This window comes from Talpa europaea, assembly GCF_964194135.1.
Source record: "Talpa europaea genome assembly, chromosome: 2".
Classification (NCBI taxonomy): domain Eukaryota; kingdom Metazoa; phylum Chordata; class Mammalia; order Eulipotyphla; family Talpidae; genus Talpa; species Talpa europaea.
This window is the reverse complement of record NC_140068.1, coordinates 74,739,469-74,760,594: the sequence shown is the minus strand read 5'-3', so window position 1 is coordinate 74,760,594 and position 21,126 is coordinate 74,739,469. Positions and strand designations below refer to the sequence as shown.

Genomic DNA, 21,126 nt, shown 5'->3' with positions numbered 1-21,126 from the left:
TCAACCTGCCACTAGGGAGCCCCCGATTAATTAATTTTAAGGGTGTAAGAACTCTGGTTTCACAGTAGTTCTTTGTGGGGATAATTAGGATAAGAATAGCAAGTATGGTTTATTCTATCTTCTGGTAGTTATATTGCCATTAGATACGTTGAGAATTTGATTTATAAACCCATTATAGGTGATTATAAATTCGTGTGTTTTGAAAACAGCGAGTATATAGATTACCTATTTATCCACAATTTCTGCTGCTTCTGCCATATCCATAGCTAACTAAGAGAGCTCTTATTTTCTTACATACAATTTTCTTATATCTTTGGCAGCATGATCTTTATGTATTTTTGTTTCTGTTTTATAGGCTTTCAGGTAGTTATGCAGACTATAGGTGCTAAACATGGATTTTGAATAAAAGGGTGAATGAATCTCCCTTTTGTTAATATTTGAGTTTTATATCTTAAAAACTTTTTAAACTATTTTTGTACTAAAGAATGAAGTGTGTATGATATCTTAAGTTGAATGCTAATTAGATTTAATTATTTTGAATCCACATACTTTTGTAGCTTGTTTTATATTTAAAGTTAATTTATTAATTTTTATTCTCATGAATTAAATATGTTTTCCAGGAATCTGGTGAAGGCAAAACCTCATCAGACTGTAAAGATAGTGAAATTAAAAAATGGCAGTTAGCTCCTCTTCGAAAGATGGGACAACCAGTTTTACCTCGAAGATCTTCAGAAGAAAAAAGTGAAAAAATACCAAAAGAGTCTGTAACTGTTACTTGCACAGGAGAAAAAACTTCAAAACCAGGTAGTAGGACTAGTAAGAGTTAATATATTATAATGTAGTTACATTTCATTTCATATACCATCAAGTAGTATATTTTGAGAAACAAAAAATGTGGCATTTTAATGGCAATACAAATAATTTAGGTGATTCACCTATTTGAAATTTGAAGCCATTAACTCTAGGATCTAGGGAAGTACTAATGAACTTAATAAGATAAGGCCTCTGGCCTCATAGCACTTAAATGCTCATGGAGAAGACAGACATTAAGTAGATATGGCTGTTAATATTATTTTGTAGAATTTAGGCATTTTGAAGGAAAAACAGTAATGGAATGGAAACCCAAGGTCAAGGAGGGTGGTGGGAGTTTGTTTTAGGTAGAAAGGATAACTCATGGAATTTTGTTATTAAAGGGAATAGGTAAAGGTTATAATAACAGTTGAAGGACTTTGAGTTAGAAACATGCTTATCATTTGAGCAACAGGAAAGCCCCTGTGGAGTTATTATAAGGTAATTAATGAGGGCAGGATGGTTGTTGGTGAATTAAGAGTTATGTGGGAATTTTGAGGTTATAACAAAGTTCGTATTTTATTCTGAATGTCGTAGGAAACCTTTAGAGGAATTTGAACAAGGGAATGATGGATTGCTCTGATTTTTTCTGTAGAGATTGACCTTTAGGAAGATAGGAGAGAAAGATGGTAGGAGTCAGTGGTAGTATCCTAGGAAGGGAATGATGGTAGTGTGGAACAGAGGGAGTCTTAAGAGGATGACTAGGGAAATGTTGGTGCTATTTATTGCTATGAGAAATACTGAGAACAAAGATTTCCGGAGGAAAATAAAAAAATTGTGCTTAGTCCATTTTAATGTTGAGACGCCTAATAGCTAGGTGAAGATGTTTGAATAAACTTTGGCTGATGAGTATGGAGCTCAGAGACGATCAGAGTAGTATATAAACTTGGGATTTATCAGTACATAGAAGTAATGGACCTAGATATAAATAAACAGCTACAGACAGAATTTGATAATGAAGAGGCAGAGAGTTCTTGGAGCTTGTCAGTGGTATGTGAGGTAAGAAAAGTAAGAGACCGTGATTGCTTGGAAGACAGTGAAATTTTAAGGAGGTTCTAATCAGCTGTCAAATGCTGTTTGGATAACAATAAGGTGAACATAGATTGTAAAATATATGTATTAATGAAATGAAAATCATTGGTGACTCACTAAAATGATTTTCCTGCAACAGTGGCGCCAACAATTACAGTGGCTCAAGGAAGAACAGAATATGAAAAACTAGAGATAGTACTTACAGATAACTCTGAAGGAATTCTGCTGTTAAAGGGAACAGAAGTGGTGAGGTAGCTAGAGGTAGGGTCAGGGAATTTTTTTTTTAAGGAGCTCGCTTTTTTTTTTTAAAGATTTATTTATTGGGCCTCCCCGGTGGCGCAGCAGTTGAGCGCTGGGTTGCGAAGCTGCCCGCAGCCTCTGCAGTGCCGGTTCGATCCCCGGCTGCTCCCCGGCCACCAGAGGAGGGTCCCACATGGCGTGCTAGACCTCTCCTGCTGCCCGCTGCTCCCCTCAGCAGTGTGCTTCAGTCCTCTGCCTGTTCTGCATCCTGCTCTGACTCTGGTGAATTCTTTCACCCTCCCGTGCTTCTGACTATACCCAGTGCTTGTATAAATAAATAAATGAATAAATAAATCTTCAAAAAAAAAAGATTTATTTATTTATACAAGCGCTGGGTACAGTCAGAAGTGCGGGAGGGTAAGAGAATTCACCAGAGCCAGAGTGGGGAACAGAACAGACAGACTGACGAAATACACTGCTGAGGGGAGCAGCGGGCGGCAGGAGAGGTCTGCACGCCATTTGGAACCCTCGTCGGCAGCCGGGGATCGAACCTGTGCTGCAGAGGCTGCAGGCAATTTCGCAGCCCAGCGCTCAACCGCTGCACCACTCTCCTTAAGGGGAGGCCCTTAAGGAGCTCTTATAGCTCTTATTTTTGTAAAACTGTTGAACTGATTCAGTGAGAGAGAGTTTAATGATGTAAGAGAAAGGTAGTTGAGGTTCAAAATCCATGGGGTCACAAGAGGGGGTGGGAGCCACTATACATGGAGGGAATTGGTCATAGAAAGGGACGAGTTTGTGCATTGTACTAATAAGGACGATTGCATGTGGTAGGAGGGAGGACAGATGCAAATCAGTTAGTAGTTTTAATGATGGGAAATGTGATAGTTAACATTTTTCTGTTTCCTCAGTGAAATATAGAGTGAGAAAATCAAATGAAGTTGAAATTTGGAAAGGAGGTATTGTTGGTTTGAGATGAGGAGAAAAAGTGTTTTTTGTTTGTTTTTTTTTTTTTTAAAGTGGGAGAGCAAATTAACCAGGGAAATTTAATAGGATTAGGACAGCCGATTGAGTTATCTACTTGAGATTTGTGGTTATGTATTTTAAGTAAGCTCTAAACACTGGTGCTCGTATTTCTCCCGTTAGTTTCATCTGTGTTTAGACTCTTTGAAAGATAAAAGTTTGCTTTCAAGAGGGATATAGCTTTGGTAATACAAGTGTTTAAAGGAGAGTGAATGAAGGTGTTAAGTATGCAAGGGAGTGGTAATAGTGTTGGACTATCAAGGCCGGTTATGTGCAAAAGTGAGGAATGTGGATATAAAAATGATAGCTAGGAATTGTTGGAATGAGGAGTTCTCAAATAAATAAGCTGGTATGATAGCAGATCAGAGTAGTAGGATGTTTTGAGATTTTGGAGGTGGGAATTAGTGATAGAATGAAGAATCATTCAAAAAAACTTAACATTCAAATTATCAATTACAATTAAAGCCAGTTTTAATTTTGTGGTATTAGTAAGGTTATTAAATTATTTGCTAATACTTTCAGATCACTTTATGTGAAAAGTAACTAGATCTAAAAGCCATTATCTAAAGTGGAAAAAGGGCATAGATATTTCATAGCTCTAGGAACAATTTTTTAATCAATTTATCATTTAAATTCATTTAAATTAGAATTTTGGTATCAGGAAATTTTCAATATGGAATTTGGGTTCTGATTTTATTTTTAAATGGTGACTTATAATCAATTAATTTTATTTATAAATTTATATTAATAATTTAGTGGAAAAATACTTTGTTAAAAACAGTTTGATGCTTTTTGATATTATTTAAATTAGGTGCTCATGAGAAGCAAGAAATGAAAAAGAAGAAAATTGAAAAAGGAGTGCCTAATGTGCATCCTCCTGCTGCTGCTGCATCTAAGCCTTCTGCAGATCAGATTAGACAAAGTGTCAGACATTCTCTCAAAGACATTCTTATGAAAAGGTAATGCACATTATTATTGGAGAAGGTGGAATAATTTATACTTTATGTATTTGAAAAATAATTGAATTTTCTAATTTTAAGACTTACAGACTCAAATTTGAAGGTACCAGAGGAAAAGGCAACAAAAGTTGCTACAAAAATTGAAAAAGAGCTTTTCTCTTTTTTTCGGGACACAGATGCTAAATATAAGAATAAATACAGAAGTTTGATGTTCAATCTGAAAGATCCAAAAAACAATGTAAGTATGTTTCGTATGTGTGTAGATATTTATGCTTCTAACTGTCCTAGTACTTAGGAATTTAAGATTATAATAGATTTATAATTTATTTTTTGTAGTTTGATCCTGTAATTTTAATAAAATATGCTACTTACCTGTGTTAGGAATTCTGCTAGTGGTAAATTAGTGTTATATATTAGTTTCTTGAAAATATATTAAGTCTTTCTCACCCTGGTTTATGTGAATTTTCTGTCCTTTATGTCCTTGTTTAATCTATTTTATTAAATTGATTCATATATTTTCTTCAAAAATTCTTTTAAGCCAAAATTCATAAAACTATATTAATCCTTCTGATTTAAATCTGAAAATAGAACTCTGCTACTTATGAAAATAAGTTGCATTTAGATAAAAAGAAAAGCTGTTTTTTTTTTTTTTTTAATAGAGGCATGTTTTATTTATTTGTTTGTTTGTTTTGTTTATACATGCACTGGGTACAGTCAGAAGCGCGGGAGGGTGAGAGAATTCACCAGAGCCAGAGCAGGGAGCAGAGCAGGCAGAAGGACCGAAGTACACTGCTGAGGGGAGCAGCGGGCGGCAGGAGAGGTCTGCGCGCCATGTGGGACCCTCCTCCGGTGGCCGGGGAACAGCCGGGGATCGAACCAGCGCCGCAGAGGCCGCGGGCAGCTTTGCAATCCAGCACTCAACCACTGCGCCACCGGGGAGGCCCAGAAAAGCTGTTTTAACACATTCTTAGTAAATTAAATATGACTGACTTCTAAATAACCTTTTAGCAATGGAGTAAACATTGAGCTCTAAACTTTTCTTGGGATTTCTTGTTTCGAACTTAAAGCTGTTTGTGTAGATGCAGGCACCTTGTATATGATATGCTTAAATTCTAATAGGTTTTAACATAAATGATATCAGTTTGTCAACTTGTATCATATATTTGCTATGGTATGCATTTTCTTGAAGTATACTAACAGCTACTTAAGAAACATGTACACGATTCAGGATATCAGCTAACTTTTTGTTTTTCCATTTAAAGTCAGTAATATTTTAAAGAGATTTTTGTAATAGAATAATCTTTTATTTTTACCTATTTTCCATTTTTAATGCTAGACAAATAGATCAGATAGGGAAAATGTAGAAAAATATATCAGAAGTAATCAGTGGGATAGAGAAGAGATTCAGAACTATGCATCCGTATACATATTAACAATTGATACTTGCCAAAGGGAAAATGATGACTGTTAGCTGAACTATTACAGTAATTACTTTACCATATGTTCGAATCAAAATACAAAACCCATTTTTCCCCATAAAATAACTTTCATTTTGTCAAGAATCAGTTATTTCAGATCCTCCTCAAATTATATAATCTGTAAGCTTTTCTTCGGTAAGATTTATTTCCTTTAGATTCTTTCTTTTAGTTGTTTCTTTGCCCTGGAATCTCCATCAGGCCTGTTAGGATTTAAACCTGTGAAATCTTAAAAATATGAACGACATCCCATTCAGTAAAGTTTTTTTTTAGCAGTACCTTACTGTATTATTGGTTATTGGCTATTATGACAGTGTGTGTCCCTGGAAAGATTGGTGGGGAATTATGTAAATCATTAAACATTATGTGTATCAGTCTCCAAAATTTGTATATCAGGTTTCAAAATTGCATCTTTATTGTGTTTCTATATAGCAGCTCCCTCTTTTTTAAGAAGTGTTTTTCTCTCCTTTCCTTCCCATTTTTAAATATTTTCAGATACTATTTAAAAAAGTACTAAAAGGTGAAGTAACCCCTGATCATCTTATAAGAATGAGTCCAGAAGAACTAGCTTCCAAAGAATTAGCTGCATGGAGACGAAGAGAAAACAGACATGTGAGATTCTTTACCTATGTATTTCAGCCAAATTACATACAGATTGCACAGTAATGCAGACTTTCTGTGCTTCTGTTACTTAAACCTTTCTTCTTACCTAATTCTTAAATGGTATCTTTTGCTTTTCCTGATCTCTGTGGCTCTTTCTATATCCTTCAGTTACAGAATTACCTTGTGTTTTGTGTTTTATAAATCAGAAGGATGGGAAAATAGGTGCATCCTCATCATATCTATGCTTTTCAAAGCACAGTTTGAAAGTATTATGAATATTGGTAATTTGTAGAGCTAGTTTAATGAGAATGAAAATTTTACAGGTTTATGCTACCTTAATATTCAAAGTGCCAAATGATGAAAAAATAAGGCTTTTCCCTGTAACAAATTCATTGATAAGTAGTGAATGTTCATATTCACAGATACATTGTATGTTAAGTAAGTAGCTCCATCCCATTATGTGTACCATACTGCATTTTTAAAACTAAAAATTTCTGAAAATTACTAATGTCAAGAGTTGTGAACTTTAATTACCTTTAAAGATTAAATACATGACTTAGATTTTGTGACAGTGAGATAGCCACATTACCCATTATCTTATTGTAGTTGCCCTTTATTCTAAAATACTGGTTACTTGTAGTTCATATTAATCCTACATGATACCTGATTGTTCCATAACAATTGCATTTTGGGCATTGAACCTCCATCTAGATATAGAAGTGCAAGTGGTGTTGATTTGATATGCTGTACTTACTTACATAGTATTCACTTCATGTGGTTTCTTCTTTCATTTTGAAAATAATATCACCTCCTCCTCTTTCCCTTCATATCTCAAATATGTATACACCTTTCTTTTGCTTTGAGACTGCGTTGGAGACAGTTTGTTCTTTCTTTAGATTACTTACCTGGTTTCTTTCTTTAAAGGATGATACGCATTTAACAAAGGCAAGGGAGATGATGAGCCCCATCGTTACTTTTCTTACCCTGTTCCGTGCTCAAATATCTTTTACTAATTTTTGTCATACTCTCTTAAATTTTATATTTTGTTGCTAAGCTTATTTAGTTGTGAATTATCACTGCCACAAAAGCTGAGTCAGGAGACAACTGATAGGAGACTACCTGATAATTTTTGGTCTTTGAGTAAACTGCTCTCAAGGGGGGACATGTGAGAATATCAAGTTAGGAAACAAAGAGAAAGGTATGTTTCATTTCCCTGTGACTACTGTTAGAATACTAAATCAGAAAGGAGATTTTACATATAAATATCATTCTATTACTTTGCAAATTACATTACACTTTATTATTGCTTCCAGTTATGTAAATAGGAACTTCTCGAGACTGAAGTACTGGGTAAATCTTAAAACCGCAGCACTTGAGGCAGTTTCTATGCACATACACATACATTCTCTCTCTCTCTCTCTCTCTCTCTCTCTCTCTCTCTCTCTCTCTCTCTCTGTCTATCTCAGTATGTTTGTTGTTTGAGAGACCACTTAAAGATTTTAAATTATCTGTCATTGTATTTTTATAAGTTCATATTAGTATGTAAAGCTGTTCATTTAGAAATATATATGTTTAATTGTAAAGTATTTCCTTAAAATATTTCCTGTTAGACCATAGAGATGATTGAGAAAGAGCAGAGAGAAGTGGAAAGGCGACCAATCACAAAAATAACTCATAAAGGTGAAATAGAAATTGAGAGTGATGCCCCAATGAAAGAACAGGAAGCCGCCATGGAGATTCAGGTAAATATAATCAGTGAATATAATATAAATATAATGTAAATATAAATATATAATATAATATAAATATAATCAGATTCAGGTAAATATAATCAGTGAAGAAATAACATGACATTTTGTTAGAAGCCTTGAAGAATAAGGAATGTTTGAGTTTTTGCTTTATTTTAAGTCATTAATATCTAACTTTTTTTTTAAGTTTTTACATCTTTTTAAAGATTTTTTTATTTATTTATATAAGAACAGGGGTACAGGTCAGAGGCGCAAGAGGGTGAGAGAATTCACCAGAGATAGAGTGGGGAGAACAGGCAGATGGACCAAAGACGCTGCCGAGGGGAGTAGCGGGCGAGGCAGGAGAGGTCTGCCACGCTATGTGGGTTTCTCCCTCGCTGTCCGGGAATCGAACCTGTGCTGCAGAGGCTGCGGACAGCATCACAGCAAGGCACTCAACCCACTGCCCAACCGGGGAGGCCATTATCTAACATTTTTAAAGAGAGAGTGAAAGACAAGCTATGAATAGAACAGATTTATTTTGGAAAAAAATAACTTTGAAATGTGTTGGTTTTAATAATTGAAGTAAAGTTTTATCTGCTAAAACTAATTCTTACTCTCATTTTCATTTAGGAATCAACAGCAAATAAATCATTGGAGAAGACAGAAGGATCTGAAAGGCAAAAAGAAGAGATTGATTCTATGTCTAAAGATACCACTAGTCAACACAGACAACATCTGTTTGATCTGAACTGCAAAATTTGCATAGGTAGTTTAAAATATTTTTTTTCCCTAAAATGTTGCTTTCATTTGGAAGGGGATACTTGTATTTGTAATGTAAGTAGGGTCTCATTTTCCCAGTATTAGTGGTGAGGTACCCACCATTCCCTTTGATAGTGTAGTTTGTGGTATAGTTTACTATCTACAGTTAATTATATTATATAAAATCTGAACCTAGCCAGCCCAGGGGCAAATGACTAGAATTTAACCATGAGAATAAACATTAGAAATTTCAGACAGTTTCAATGGTACTGTTATTTATGTCTAAGTGAAGGAATGAAGTAGTGTTCAAATTTTATTATTATATATGACTTGAAACAAATCAGAAATTACCTTTTCACTAATACTGTTTTTTATAGACTCAAATACAAATTTTTTGTTTTCAAGAATTATTGAGGAAGAGGTGCTGTGGGTCATTACTAAGTCAGAGCTTACCTGAGAATAGGTGGAGGAAGATACTGAACCCTGGTGATATTCCCCTCCTTTCCTTTATCCAGCCTTGTCTGAAGCTAATATACTCTTGGGCTTTTCACCTTACATGCTTTTAGCACCAACCTCTCTGTTGCGTGCTCTTTCTCTCTTTTGTTTTTAATAAAATTTTATTGATTTGCTATTTGTTTACATAGCTATTACTGTTCTTATCTGTGGTCATTTGTTGAACAAATATTCATTGAGTGCTTGCTCCTTGCAGGCAGTTTACTTTTCAGGGAATGTAGTGGTGAGAAAGTAAAATGTTATCCTGATGATGAATAGAGAAAAAAAAGATCTAGTAATAAAGACAGGCAGGTGATAATTTAAGTTACAAGTGTAACTAAAACCAATGTAATTTTCTATATTTTAATAATATTTTTAATGCTTAGTAACTTGCTATTACTACACTATGCATATAGTCATGAATCGATGCTGTATGAAACAAAGTAAGATAAAAATTTGTTGTCATTTTTTTTTTTAGGTTACTTTCAAGACTGAATTTTAGTTTAGTTAAAAATTTTGTTAACTCTTACAGATTATAGTTATAATGTTTCCATTTTAGACCCAGTTGTTTAGCATCATCTTGGTCTAATTTTTACATCAGTAATAGAAGTGGAAAATAGTTTATGAGAAATGATTGTCTAAAATTACTTCTGGAAATACATAATACACAATAGTTGCAATCAGAGAAACTGTATAAACTCCATCAGTTATTAAGTAATAGAAATATCATTTAAAATGATTTCTTCTGGTTATAGGTCGAATGGCACCACCTGTAGATGATCTTTCTCCAAAAAAGGTGAAAGTTGTTGTTGGGGTATCTCGTAAACATTCAGACAATGAAGCAGAAAGTATAGCAGATGCATTGTCTTCAACCTCAAATATTTTGGCTTCTGAATTCTTTGAAGAAGATAAACAGGAATCTCCAAAGTCAACATTCTCTCCTGCGCCACGGTAATTTTCTGTTAACTTTAATTTTTTATTAATAATCATTATAGATCTTTGCCAAATTACACTTGGAGGTCTTTAAAAAACAGATAACTGACATATTTTTTAGGATCCTTTCTTTTGGAGAAAGTAACTGTACTTTCGTATATTCTAAACTAATTGAGATAACAGAAAAAGACTCTGAAGGGTTATTTGAAATTTTGAGTATATGTGAACTTTATTTTAAAACTACTTTTAATTATGTTGGTCCCAAGATAGGTCACTAATGGAAAATTACTTGTACTTCTCTGGATCATAGTTCGACAAAGTCAACAAAGAAGGATAACTTTGTAAAATGTGACTATGTAAATACGAACATAATTTTATAAAATGACAATATAAGCTCTTTAATAGCCTTTACATATTTTGCTCTTTTTCATGTGTAAAAGTAGAATTGATGACTAAGTAGAAAATGAATTTATTCATGAGCATATCTTAGTCTGAAAACTTTAATATCACTTTTTAGTCCAGAGATGCCGGGAACTGTTGAAGTTGAGTCTACTTTCCTGGCTCGATTGAACTTCATCTGGAAAGGTTTTATCAACATGCCTTCTGTGGCAAAATTTGTTACCAAAGCCTACCCAGTGTCTGGTTCTCCTGAGTACTTGACAGAGGTACCGTGAACTTCTTTCCCTTTCCTTGCCTGGGTTGACATAGATATTTCTGAAAACAGTAGACAGGGAAATAACATAATAAAAATATTTCATTTTAATTCATAATAAAAATATTAACAGTAGTCCTTATGCCAATTAATTAATGGAAGTATGAGTTCACAAATGGATTTTAAAAACTGTACAAAACTGTGCTCTGAAAGTTTGAAACCCACGTGTCCTATACTCTTTTGAAGATGTATGTACTTTACTGTGGCAGTGAATTAAAAATTGAGACACTGCATGGATATGTAAATTTTTCTTTAAATATAAAAGATTGACATACTCGTGGCCTTCAGTGCTAGTCCATCAGGAAGATTTTTCACTTTAACAAGTCTTGTGAAGTTTTTCTCTACTGCGTGTTTTCCCAACTCCATGGCTACAGATCTTATATGCTAATTTCTGTAAGCAGGAGAGGATATAGTTGAAACTATAGTTAATTGTATGTTTCATGAGACCAGTGACCATAGTTGCTGCAACTTACCCTTGGTTGGGTTTATAACTCAGCGATAGGAAGGAGCTATGTATCATTCATAGAAAATAAGCAATTATAGTATTATGTGCTATATAATTAAACTTAATAACTTCTGAAATCCAATTGTTAATGATAAACAGCCAGTAATGGTCTATGGTTGTTTGAATCCATGGATGTGGAGCCCATAGGCATAGAGGCTGACTGTATTTTCTTATGTTCTCTGTTGCATTTCATCATCTTTTTATTTGTTTATTTTCCATTTCAAATAAGTCTAAGAGCTAAATTTGTGTGAATTATGAATATTAAAGTTATTTTTTATTCATTGACCACTTTCATTTTTACCATAGGATTTACCAGATAGCATTCAAGTAGGTGGCAGGATATCACCTCAGACAGTTTGGGATTATGTGGAAAAAATTAAAGCATCAGGAACAAAGGTAATGAGAGCATTGTTGTGTTGTTTTTGTTTTTTTTTTCCCTTTTCCCTAACTATCCCAGTAGGAGAGACTAATTGAACAGTAAACCGCTAAAGAGTTCCTATACACAGTCCCCTGGGGAGAGAGCCAGTACAAATTTTAATCTATATAACATATATGCTAAACTAAAGCCATTTGCTATCTCAAAATAGCCTATCTTTCCTTTCGTGGGATTCCCCCGACCCCTACTTTGGGTTTCTTAGTGACTTCCTCACTGTTTTGGAAAAAATGTTCTACAGTGATTTTGAAATTTATCCTGGAGTTCTCCCTTGTTTGATTATAGGTATTTGTTTTAATTAAGACATGGGCTAATCTGTTGCAATGAAGAGACTCTCAATACAGTGACTCAAAGAAATAGAGAAGTTAATTTTTCTGTAAGGTAGATCTGTTGTTCAGGGTGATTAAGTTGCTTTAGTTCTACAATGTCATCCGGGGCAAGGTCCCTTTTGTGTTGTTATTTGACAGTTTACTGTTGTGTTTTATTAGTAAAACACTGTCAAAGCCCACTCATAACTAAGTGGGGGAAAAATGAAACCTGCCTGTCCAGTTTTTTAAGAGCAAGACCTAGAAATTAAGAGTTCTCATTTTGTTTCCTCTGATTTCCACTGGCAGGCATTTCATCATGTAGCCTCACCTAACTCCTGAGGAGACTAGGAAATGTAATCTCTACCACATGGTCATGTACTCACCTAAAAGTTAAGGGTTTTCCTCTGTAGATAGGCAAGGAGGAGACTAGTTGCTGGGAGATAATTAGTAGCTTCTTTAATATTTTTCTTTTCTCTACCTGCTATCATTGCTTAACTCATAGAACAGCACTACGCAAGAACATTTAATCTTCAGAAAAAATTGTTTTTTCCCTCCATAGATATTACTTACCATTTTATAGACATTCAAAAAACAAATCTTGAATAAGTGAACATAAATTTTTAAAATCTTAGTAATTCTCTGTAACATTAGAAGTTAATGTTACAATCCAAATGGATGATCCTAAGCTGAAAATATTTATTTTTCGGTGTAGATTTTAGAATTTAAACTGGTAAGTGTTGTAATACAAATAATCATTAAAGCACTATAAAAAAAAGTTATATGAAAGTCACTGTCACAGCGAAAGTCATATGAAAGTATTGGAAAGTTTTACTCAGATATTTTGGTAATCTTGCATGGTCTAACCAGATACCACTGACAAATACTTTATAATGTGCCTCCAACTTGAATTAACTAACATTGTAACAGTTGTTAACTCTGTAAGAGGACAGTTTATATGAAACACTTTTTATAGGAGACAGAGCTATGGTTCAGCTTATACACGTTTTCTGTAGGGTATTGCATCAATTTGACTTTGCAACAAATCTGAATCTGCCCATTTCTCTATTTACCTTCCTGAAAAAGTTTCCGTTTTTCACATTATAATTTAATACCAAATTGGGAATGTCTTTAATATCTGCAACATAGACAAGAACTCAGAGGCAAGCATGTAAGTTCCTAAGTAAACCAACTGAATTTAAGTTGTACGTCCTATGTGTACTTGAGGTCTTTTTACCATACTCCCCATACCATACAATTCAGCCCTTGTAAATTTGATTATTAGTGGATTTGTGTGTTTGTGTACATGGTAGGGTGGTGACAGTAGTTGCTATTAATTTTCATTGTAATTAGAACACAGGCTTCCCTCTGTGGAGGTTATACCAACTGCAAATATAGAGTATAGCTATCAAAAGATTTCAGTTTAAGTATTATCTCTCCCATGATAAATATATCACCTTTAACAAATCAGTTAACTTTTGAATTCAATTTCTTATGGGAACCCTTTAGATAAAACAAACGTCAATAAATGGTTTCCTAAGAGTTGTTTTCTGTTAGTATACTTCCCTCTTTAAGTTGGTATACTATGTTATTTGGTTAACCATTATGAAATTCAGATATTTTTTTTAATTAAGAAATGGTATTTAAAACCAACCCATTTGTTTAGGTTTTTGTTTAAACAATCATTTTTTTATTTTCTTGGATAGGAAATTTGTGTTGTTCGCTTCACACCTGTAACTGAAGAAGATCAAATTTCTTATACTTTGCTGTTTGCATACTTCAGCAGCAGAAAGCGCTATGGAGTTGCTGCTAACAACATGAAGCAGGTTAAAGATATGTACCTTATTCCTTTAGGTGCCACAGATAAAATTCCACACCCACTTGTGCCTTTTGATGGACCTGGTAAGTATACATTTTAAAAACACAATCGGTTGAAATAAGAGAGCTGAGATCAAAGTGCAAAAAACAGATTCTGGTTTCTTAGAATCCAGTCTCCTAGAACTGACTTGACAGGGACCAATTTATTAGACTTTTTTAATTAGACAATTTATTAGCAATTTATAATAAATTGCTAGTTGCTTAATTTTACCTTTTATTGTAATAATTTAAAGTGACTATTAATTGATGTTTTGATTTTATACAGGCCTTGAACTGCATAGACCTAATCTGTTGTTGGGCTTAATTATTCGTCAAAAATTGAAGCGGCAACATAGTGCTAGTACTAGTACTAGTCACACAGCTGAGACTCCTGAAAGTGTACCCATAGCGTTGCCACCTGATAAGAAAAGTAAAATGGAAGTATCCACAGAGGACGCACCAGAGGAGGAAAATGACTTTTTCAATTCTTTTACAACTGTATTGCATAAGCAGAGGAATAAGCCTCAGCAAACTCTTCAGGAAGATCTTCCAACAGTAATTGAACCTTTAGTGGAAGTCACCAAACAGGAGCCACCAAAACCTTTAAGATTCCTGCCTGGGGTATTGATTGGCTGGGAAAATCAACCTTCTACTCTGGAATTAGCAAATAAACCTCTTCCTGTGGATGATATTCTTCAGAGCCTTTTGGGTACTACTGGTCAAGTATATGAACAGGCTCAATCAGCAGTAGAACCAAACACTCTTAAAGAAATTCCATTTATAAATGAGCAAGCCAACCCCAAAGCTGAGAAAATAGATAATGTGGAAGTAACTGATGGTGAAGCCAAGGAGGTAAAGGTTAATGTAGATAATCTTTCAGAATCTACAGATAATTCAGTAGTAGGAGGAGAAGAAACATCAGTAGTGGGGTCCTCTTCTGTTTCTCCTGGGCCTTTGACAAGTCTTAGTCTCAGAGGTAAACCCCCAGACGTTTCTACAGAAGCATTCTTAACAAACTTATCAATTCAGGCAAAACAAGAGGAAAATGTGGACAGCAAAGAGAGAACATTAAAAAGACAACTGCAAGATCAAGAGAATAATTTGCAGGATAATCTGACCTCAAATACTAGTTCTCCCTGCAGGTCTAATGTAGGGAAAGGAAATACAGATGGTAATGTGAGTTGTAATGAAAATGTTGTTGCTAATACGACAAGGTCCCCACCATTTATCAACCTGAAAAGGGATCCGCGGCAAGCAGCAGGACGAAGTCAGCAGATAACTACTTCAGAAAACAAAGATGGAGATAGTTGCCGAAATGGAGAAAAGAGCACCCTACCTGTTCTGTCACAAAAGGAACCCTTGCCAGAACAAAGCAATGTGGAGGAAAAATTGTCTTCTGTAGACAAAAATTCATCTGTTCAGCAGAGTGATAATTCAGGGGCTGCACAGAAATCGCCATCAGGAGAAAACATACACACTTCTCAAGCAGAACAGGCAAAATCCTTACAGGAGGATATCTTAATGCAAAATATTGAAACTGTGCACCCATTTCGGAGAGGCTCAGCAGCAACAGCATCTCATTTTGAAGTTGGAAACACGTGTCAATCAGAATTTCCTTCTAAAAGCATCAACTTCACTTCCAGAAGCACCAGCCCCAGAGCAAGTGCGAACTTTTCACCTATGAGGCCACAGCAACCCAACCTTCAGCATCTCAAGTCTAGCCCCCCTGGATTTCCATTTCCAGGGCCTCCCAATTTCCCCCCACAAGGCATGTTTGGATTTGCACCACATTTGCCACCTCCTTTATTGCCCCCTCCAGGCTTTGGATTTGCTCAGAATCCCATGGTTCCCTGGCCTCCAGTTGTTCATATGACAGGCCAGCCACAACGTATGATAGGTCCCCTTTCACAAGCATCAAGGTTTATAGGGCCACAAAATTTTTACCAGGTTAAGGACATTCGGAGACCAGAAAGGCGCCATAGTGATCCCTGGGGTAGGCAAGATCAACAGCAACTGGATAGGCCATTTAATAGGGGCAAAGGAGATCGCCAGAGATTTTATAGTGATTCACACCACTTGAAAAGAGAGCGGCATGAAAAGGAGTGGGAGCAAGAATCTGAAAGGCATAGACGCAGAGACAGAACCCAAGACAAGGAGAGAGACAGAAAAAGCAGGGAGGAAGGGCACAAAGATAAAGAGAGGGCACGGTTGTCACATGGTGATCGAGGAGTAGATGGCAAAGCAAGCAGAGATAGTAGGAATGTAGAAAAGAAACCAGATAAACCTAAAAGTGAAGACCATGAAAAGGACAAAGAACGAGAAAAAAGTAAACATAGGGAAGGGGAAAAGGACAGAGATAGGTACCACAAAGACAGGGACCACACTGACAGAGCTAAAAGTAAAAGGTAAAATCTGCAGGCTGCTTCAAGATTACATAACTTAAATGTCGTATCTTACAAACTTTGATTGCCTGCTAGGATTGTGCCATCTTTAAAATTTTTAATATTGGTGGTTTGCAGAACAATTGAATTCTGTGTGTTGGTGCAGAGTTCTCTGTACCAGTGTTCATCGTCCCTTCTTCATACCAACTGTCCCTAGTTATAGGAATTTAATATTTTTAAAAGTTTTACATTGCTGTATATTCAAAGATTTGTTTTATTAATATGCAATAAAGGCTTAGAAAATTTAGTTTTATTCCTTAAGTGGAAATATGGTTAACTATGGAATATATTTACTGCCTCTAGTGAATGTCCTTTATATGACTAATTTGAGATGTGTGCTCTGTAAGTTTGTTTCCAATTGCACTGTTTTTAAAGAGACTGTAAAGGAGCAACAAAAAAGCCAAGCAAACTTCATAATCAGATTATATTAATCATTTAGTTGAGCAGTTTTTGACCAAGAATCAGAAGCCTAAGGAGTACATTATTGCTTTAATCTGCACTCATTGGAAGGCGTTTATTACCATATGCTACAGCTTTGTGGTAGACCATTATTTTCCTTTTCATTTTGGCTCTTCAGAAACTTGAATACTTAAGCTTGTACATGATCTTGTGTTTTGCTATCCTTTTTACTGTAAAATGTAAATATTTTAAGGGATATTTTGATTCTAAATATGATAAAAGAATTTCTCACCTATTGTGTGTGTGTGATTTGAAATTCAATAGCAAATTATTTCTTTGAAGCTTTAATTACCTTCAGACATTTTTCTTCTCTTACTCAACTAAGAACATGTAGGCACATCTCTATGTCAGGCATTGGGGGGGATAATAATTTGTTTTAGATCATAAATTGTTGAGATAAATTGTGTGTGTTTTTCTAAAGAAGCTGGAATTTAGAGCTGCCAGTGGAAAAGCAATGCAGCTGTAACTCACTTTATAGGTACATTTCTGAAAACTTGTACATCATCAAAATTGGTACACTGACTGATCATTGTGAGACCACAGAACTTTTATTTGAGAAAAATGTGCTCTTTTTGTAAAATATGTAATTAACTCAAATTTGTTTTATGGGTAACTGCAATTTTTTGATGCTAGTTTTGCTTAAATAGCACATGAAAGATTTTTAGTGCAAATCTAAATTTTTTTACACCCTAAACTACATACTGCATTGATTGCTATAATTTAAAGCCATAGCTGCCAAATAATACTAACACTTGGAGCCAAAGAAGAGGAGAAACACTTTTTATTTACCTGTTAATGAAGGAGGACGGAATTTCACAAAATGAGGCTGTAAAGTTAGTTTTCCCAAACAGACTAAAGATTAGAGTTAAAAATAGTTTTGAAACAGTCAGCCTGCTATTGTCACTGGAAAGAAAACTACTGGAGATTCAAAACAGAGCATTGTCTAATGTGCAACAACTTGCAACCCTTTTTTTGTTAGCCTCTGAAAAGTATCATCATACAAGTTTTGAAATAATGTATTTGTATTTAAATAAAGTTTGTTTAGCTTTGGTCTTCTTTTAGAAATTAGCTTGTTACAAAACAAGTTAGTCTCCAAACAAACCTAACCTCCTAAGGTCAGTCATCTTTAGTAGAGATTGTCAGTTTCTTTACCAAAAAAACTCCCAAACAAAAGAAAGTTAACTTTTTGATTTTAAATGTTTATTTTGTCGGTAGATCTACTTTGATGGATTTATCTGGTAGTGGGTGTGGGGTGGTTTTGATGAGACACCAGATTGGTTTTGCAAGGTACAAAAAAGAACGGGTTAACCAAAAAACCAAAAAGGTAAGTTACTATGTCGTAGCCAGTTATTTCTTATACATGTTGTTGGATCTTGAAGCATCCCATATAGAACCTAATTAGTGATGGCCGTAACCTGGGATTACAGGGTTACTAAAATTTGGAGCCAATTTCTAAATGATAGGTTGACTGGAATGTTGTGGAGAGTAGGGAAGAGTGTGGGCATATTGGCTGAGGTTTTAGCTTGTGAGGAATGAAAGGGAATGAGAATTTTTCAAGTAGTGTTAGGGGGAAAGTGTTACAGGGCAGGGAGAGGGGAGATGTCCTGAGCAAACTCCATACAGACTTTGTGGACGCCATCCCCATGACACTGGGAACTACAAGTCCCATGATCACCAAAGGGAAGGTTGCAGGAACTGAGGGCGGGGTTAAGCAGCCAGGCTCTTAGTTTGAATATTTAACTTGCCACGTGGCTGGGATCGCCCTTTTGGCTAAGCAGCCTGCCTGCTGGTTTTTCGCCAGCTTAGCGGGTCTTTGGGATTCCAAGTCAGCGGAACGGGTAGGACGCATTTACGAACTTATCTCCCTCTTTTTCTCCCTGAGTTACTCATTTCCCATTTCCCCTTACCTTGTATATAAACCTTTTATCAACCTTTGTGTACGTCTTCAGTTCAGCATTAAGTCCCCTTTAAGCGTGCGGGTGAGGACCCACAGTCAGGCAACCCCATTTTATATCAAGGTTTGCCCTGTAACAGTAGTAGTAGGTCCAAAGCCATTTTCAGTCTTTAAGTCTCTTCCAAAACAACCTTAAACTTGTGTTCCATGAAGTTCATCTCTCAGTTTCTGCTATGGAAGATTTGCTCTTTAAAAACAGTTTGATTCTTTTTGAAATTTAGAATGATTTATATGCACATTAAGTAAAATGTCTTAGGATATCTAGAAACCTACAGTCTACCCCTTGTAATCTGGTGTCAAAAAGAAAACCTCCATGAATCCTCTGTATGTCAAACTTCGTTTTTAGTAGCTCATATAAACTTTGGCCAGTTTGAGTGGTAAAAACTTAGAATTGAGGAAACTGGTACTTGGAAATGTTGAAAAAATTGCCCAAAGTTAGATTGCTATTGTTAGAGCTGGCATTCTAGCTCAACTCTCTCTTTCTCCAAAGTCTGTGTGGCACTTGTGTTCTGAGAATTGAGAATGAGAGAGAGGCACAAAAGTTTGGTTATTTGTGTACATGTGTACAGATTCACATACAGTAATAAAATTAACATCATTGTGTTATAATTAGTAATTATAGTATTTTCAAATTCTGATTCTCCAGTTCTCACTAGGTTTCTATTGCTGCTCTGCTCTTTTATTGCAAAATTAGTAATTTAAAATGATACAAATTTATTATCTTACAGATATGTAGATTTAGAAGTCTGATGAGCACATCTCAGTGAGTAAAGATGAAGGTGTTAGAGGGTGCAGTCCCTTCCTGGAGGCATTTTTCTTGCCTTTTCCAGCAAAGTGGGGCTTCTAGCAACCACCCACTTTACTTGCCTCACTCTTCAAAGCCAATAAAGTGGGACTAACTCCTGTTGCCATTGTGACCCTTCTCATTCCTCTTCTGCTTTGAAGAGTCTTGATAACATTGGGCCACATAATACCAGATAAATTTGGCTAGCTGTCCAGATAATCTAGGATAATTTTAACTTTTAACATCCACAGGTTAGCTATCTAAATTCCATCTGTGACCTTAATTCATTTAGATTAATTCGCTATGTAACCTAGCAGTTTATAGATACCAGAGATTAGGGTGTACTTTTGGGAGCCATTCTGTGTCACAGTTTTTGACTCACTAGTAATGGGTGCACTAATCTTAAATTTGGGAGGTTATGAAACATCTAAGACCATAGTAAATAAGTTATAATACTAAAAATAGAGATGAAAAAGTGGTCCAGTTACCATTTACAGATGACTACAAAAGGCAGTATGTGCATAAATAACATTTATCTCTTAAAGCAAATCATGGTTGAGATTTGTTACTGCTTTTAAAAAGGGGCCAAATACCCTGATTCTTTGATTCCTGTTTCATAAAGAATTTAATTCCTGTAGAGAGCAAGAGGGCACATGAATAGGTGAATTGAAAAATACTAGATCGATACCTAGGAGCATTTTGAAAGCAGGAGTCCCCTGGACCAGTGGAGCAGTGTCATGGGGAAACCCCAGCATATGTTAAAAGTGAATCTAATAAAACTCAGTATCCCCAGGTACCTTCACTGTTTCTGTAAAAGTTTATATAGAGATTTATATGTATCTTCCCAAACTGTCTTAAAACTATTCTTAAGAGAATGGTTTTTTTTCCCCAAAAGTAATGATGTTGTTAGAAACTCAATGTTCAAAAGGAGTTTTTAAAGGGGTAAATGATAGTGTTGTCTCCTGGCAGATAGCTTCCAATCTAAATCAGTTTAGTAAGAAGAGTGTTTGTAAATCTCCAAAGTCTGACTTAAGGCAGCTGGATTTATTTGTTTGTTTTAATCTACTCCTACAGTCAGTGTCTTACAAATTCAATATGTCATTTTGTTTTCAATATATGAAGAAAATTGGCTTCACATGGATTATTGTTGGGAAAGAAAGTACTCTGAAGCCTCTGAAAAAGTCTAGGGGACCCTCACAGGTCCCTGAACTCCAGTTTGGGAGGGAGTGCTTTCAAGAAAGACACATTGTAGTCTAAGACAGGCATCCTAAAGTGAGGCCAATGCAGCTCAGCAAAGTTTCCTTCAAGTTTTTGTAGCCTCCCATACAAGAGCTTCCGGGCTTTGTAGCAAAAAAAAAAAAAAAAAAAGTTACTTTTGATTATCAGCTATCAAAAAAGACATTTTAGAGCTGTTACCCTTATGATAACAGCATCTCCAAAGTGAAATGGTGTAGACCAGGTTTATTTAAAAAAATTTTAGCCTCCATTTGGATGGAGCTGTATTGTGTGATTTCTGTTTAAAAACATTTGATTCAATGTAAAAACATTTGATTCTGCATCTGTACTTCATGTTATGTTATGTTC

The 21,126-nt window shown here is 35.3% G+C and overlaps 1 protein-coding gene across 2 annotated transcripts in view; it reads left to right on the top strand.

Annotated features, from left to right (window-relative positions):
- Nucleotides 1-16,347, top strand: part of PHF3 (PHD finger protein 3) — a 65,385-nt gene extending 49,038 nt beyond the window's left edge. For both annotated transcript variants that reach the window (XM_084228869.1, XM_084228868.1), the window contains 11 exons: nucleotides 621-804; nucleotides 3,953-4,100; nucleotides 4,182-4,338; nucleotides 6,071-6,187; nucleotides 7,789-7,920; nucleotides 8,539-8,674; nucleotides 9,915-10,110; nucleotides 10,610-10,757; nucleotides 11,616-11,705; nucleotides 13,754-13,949; nucleotides 14,191-16,347. In XM_084228869.1, the coding sequence (XP_084084995.1) occupies nucleotides 621-804; nucleotides 3,953-4,100; nucleotides 4,182-4,338; nucleotides 6,071-6,187; nucleotides 7,789-7,920; nucleotides 8,539-8,674; nucleotides 9,915-10,110; nucleotides 10,610-10,757; nucleotides 11,616-11,705; nucleotides 13,754-13,949; nucleotides 14,191-16,313 (3,627 nt within the window). In that variant the 3' untranslated portion in view covers nucleotides 16,314-16,347. The remainder of the gene's footprint in view (nucleotides 1-620; nucleotides 805-3,952; nucleotides 4,101-4,181; nucleotides 4,339-6,070; nucleotides 6,188-7,788; nucleotides 7,921-8,538; nucleotides 8,675-9,914; nucleotides 10,111-10,609; nucleotides 10,758-11,615; nucleotides 11,706-13,753; nucleotides 13,950-14,190) is intronic.
- The last annotated feature ends 4,779 nt before the right edge of the window (nucleotides 16,348-21,126 follow it).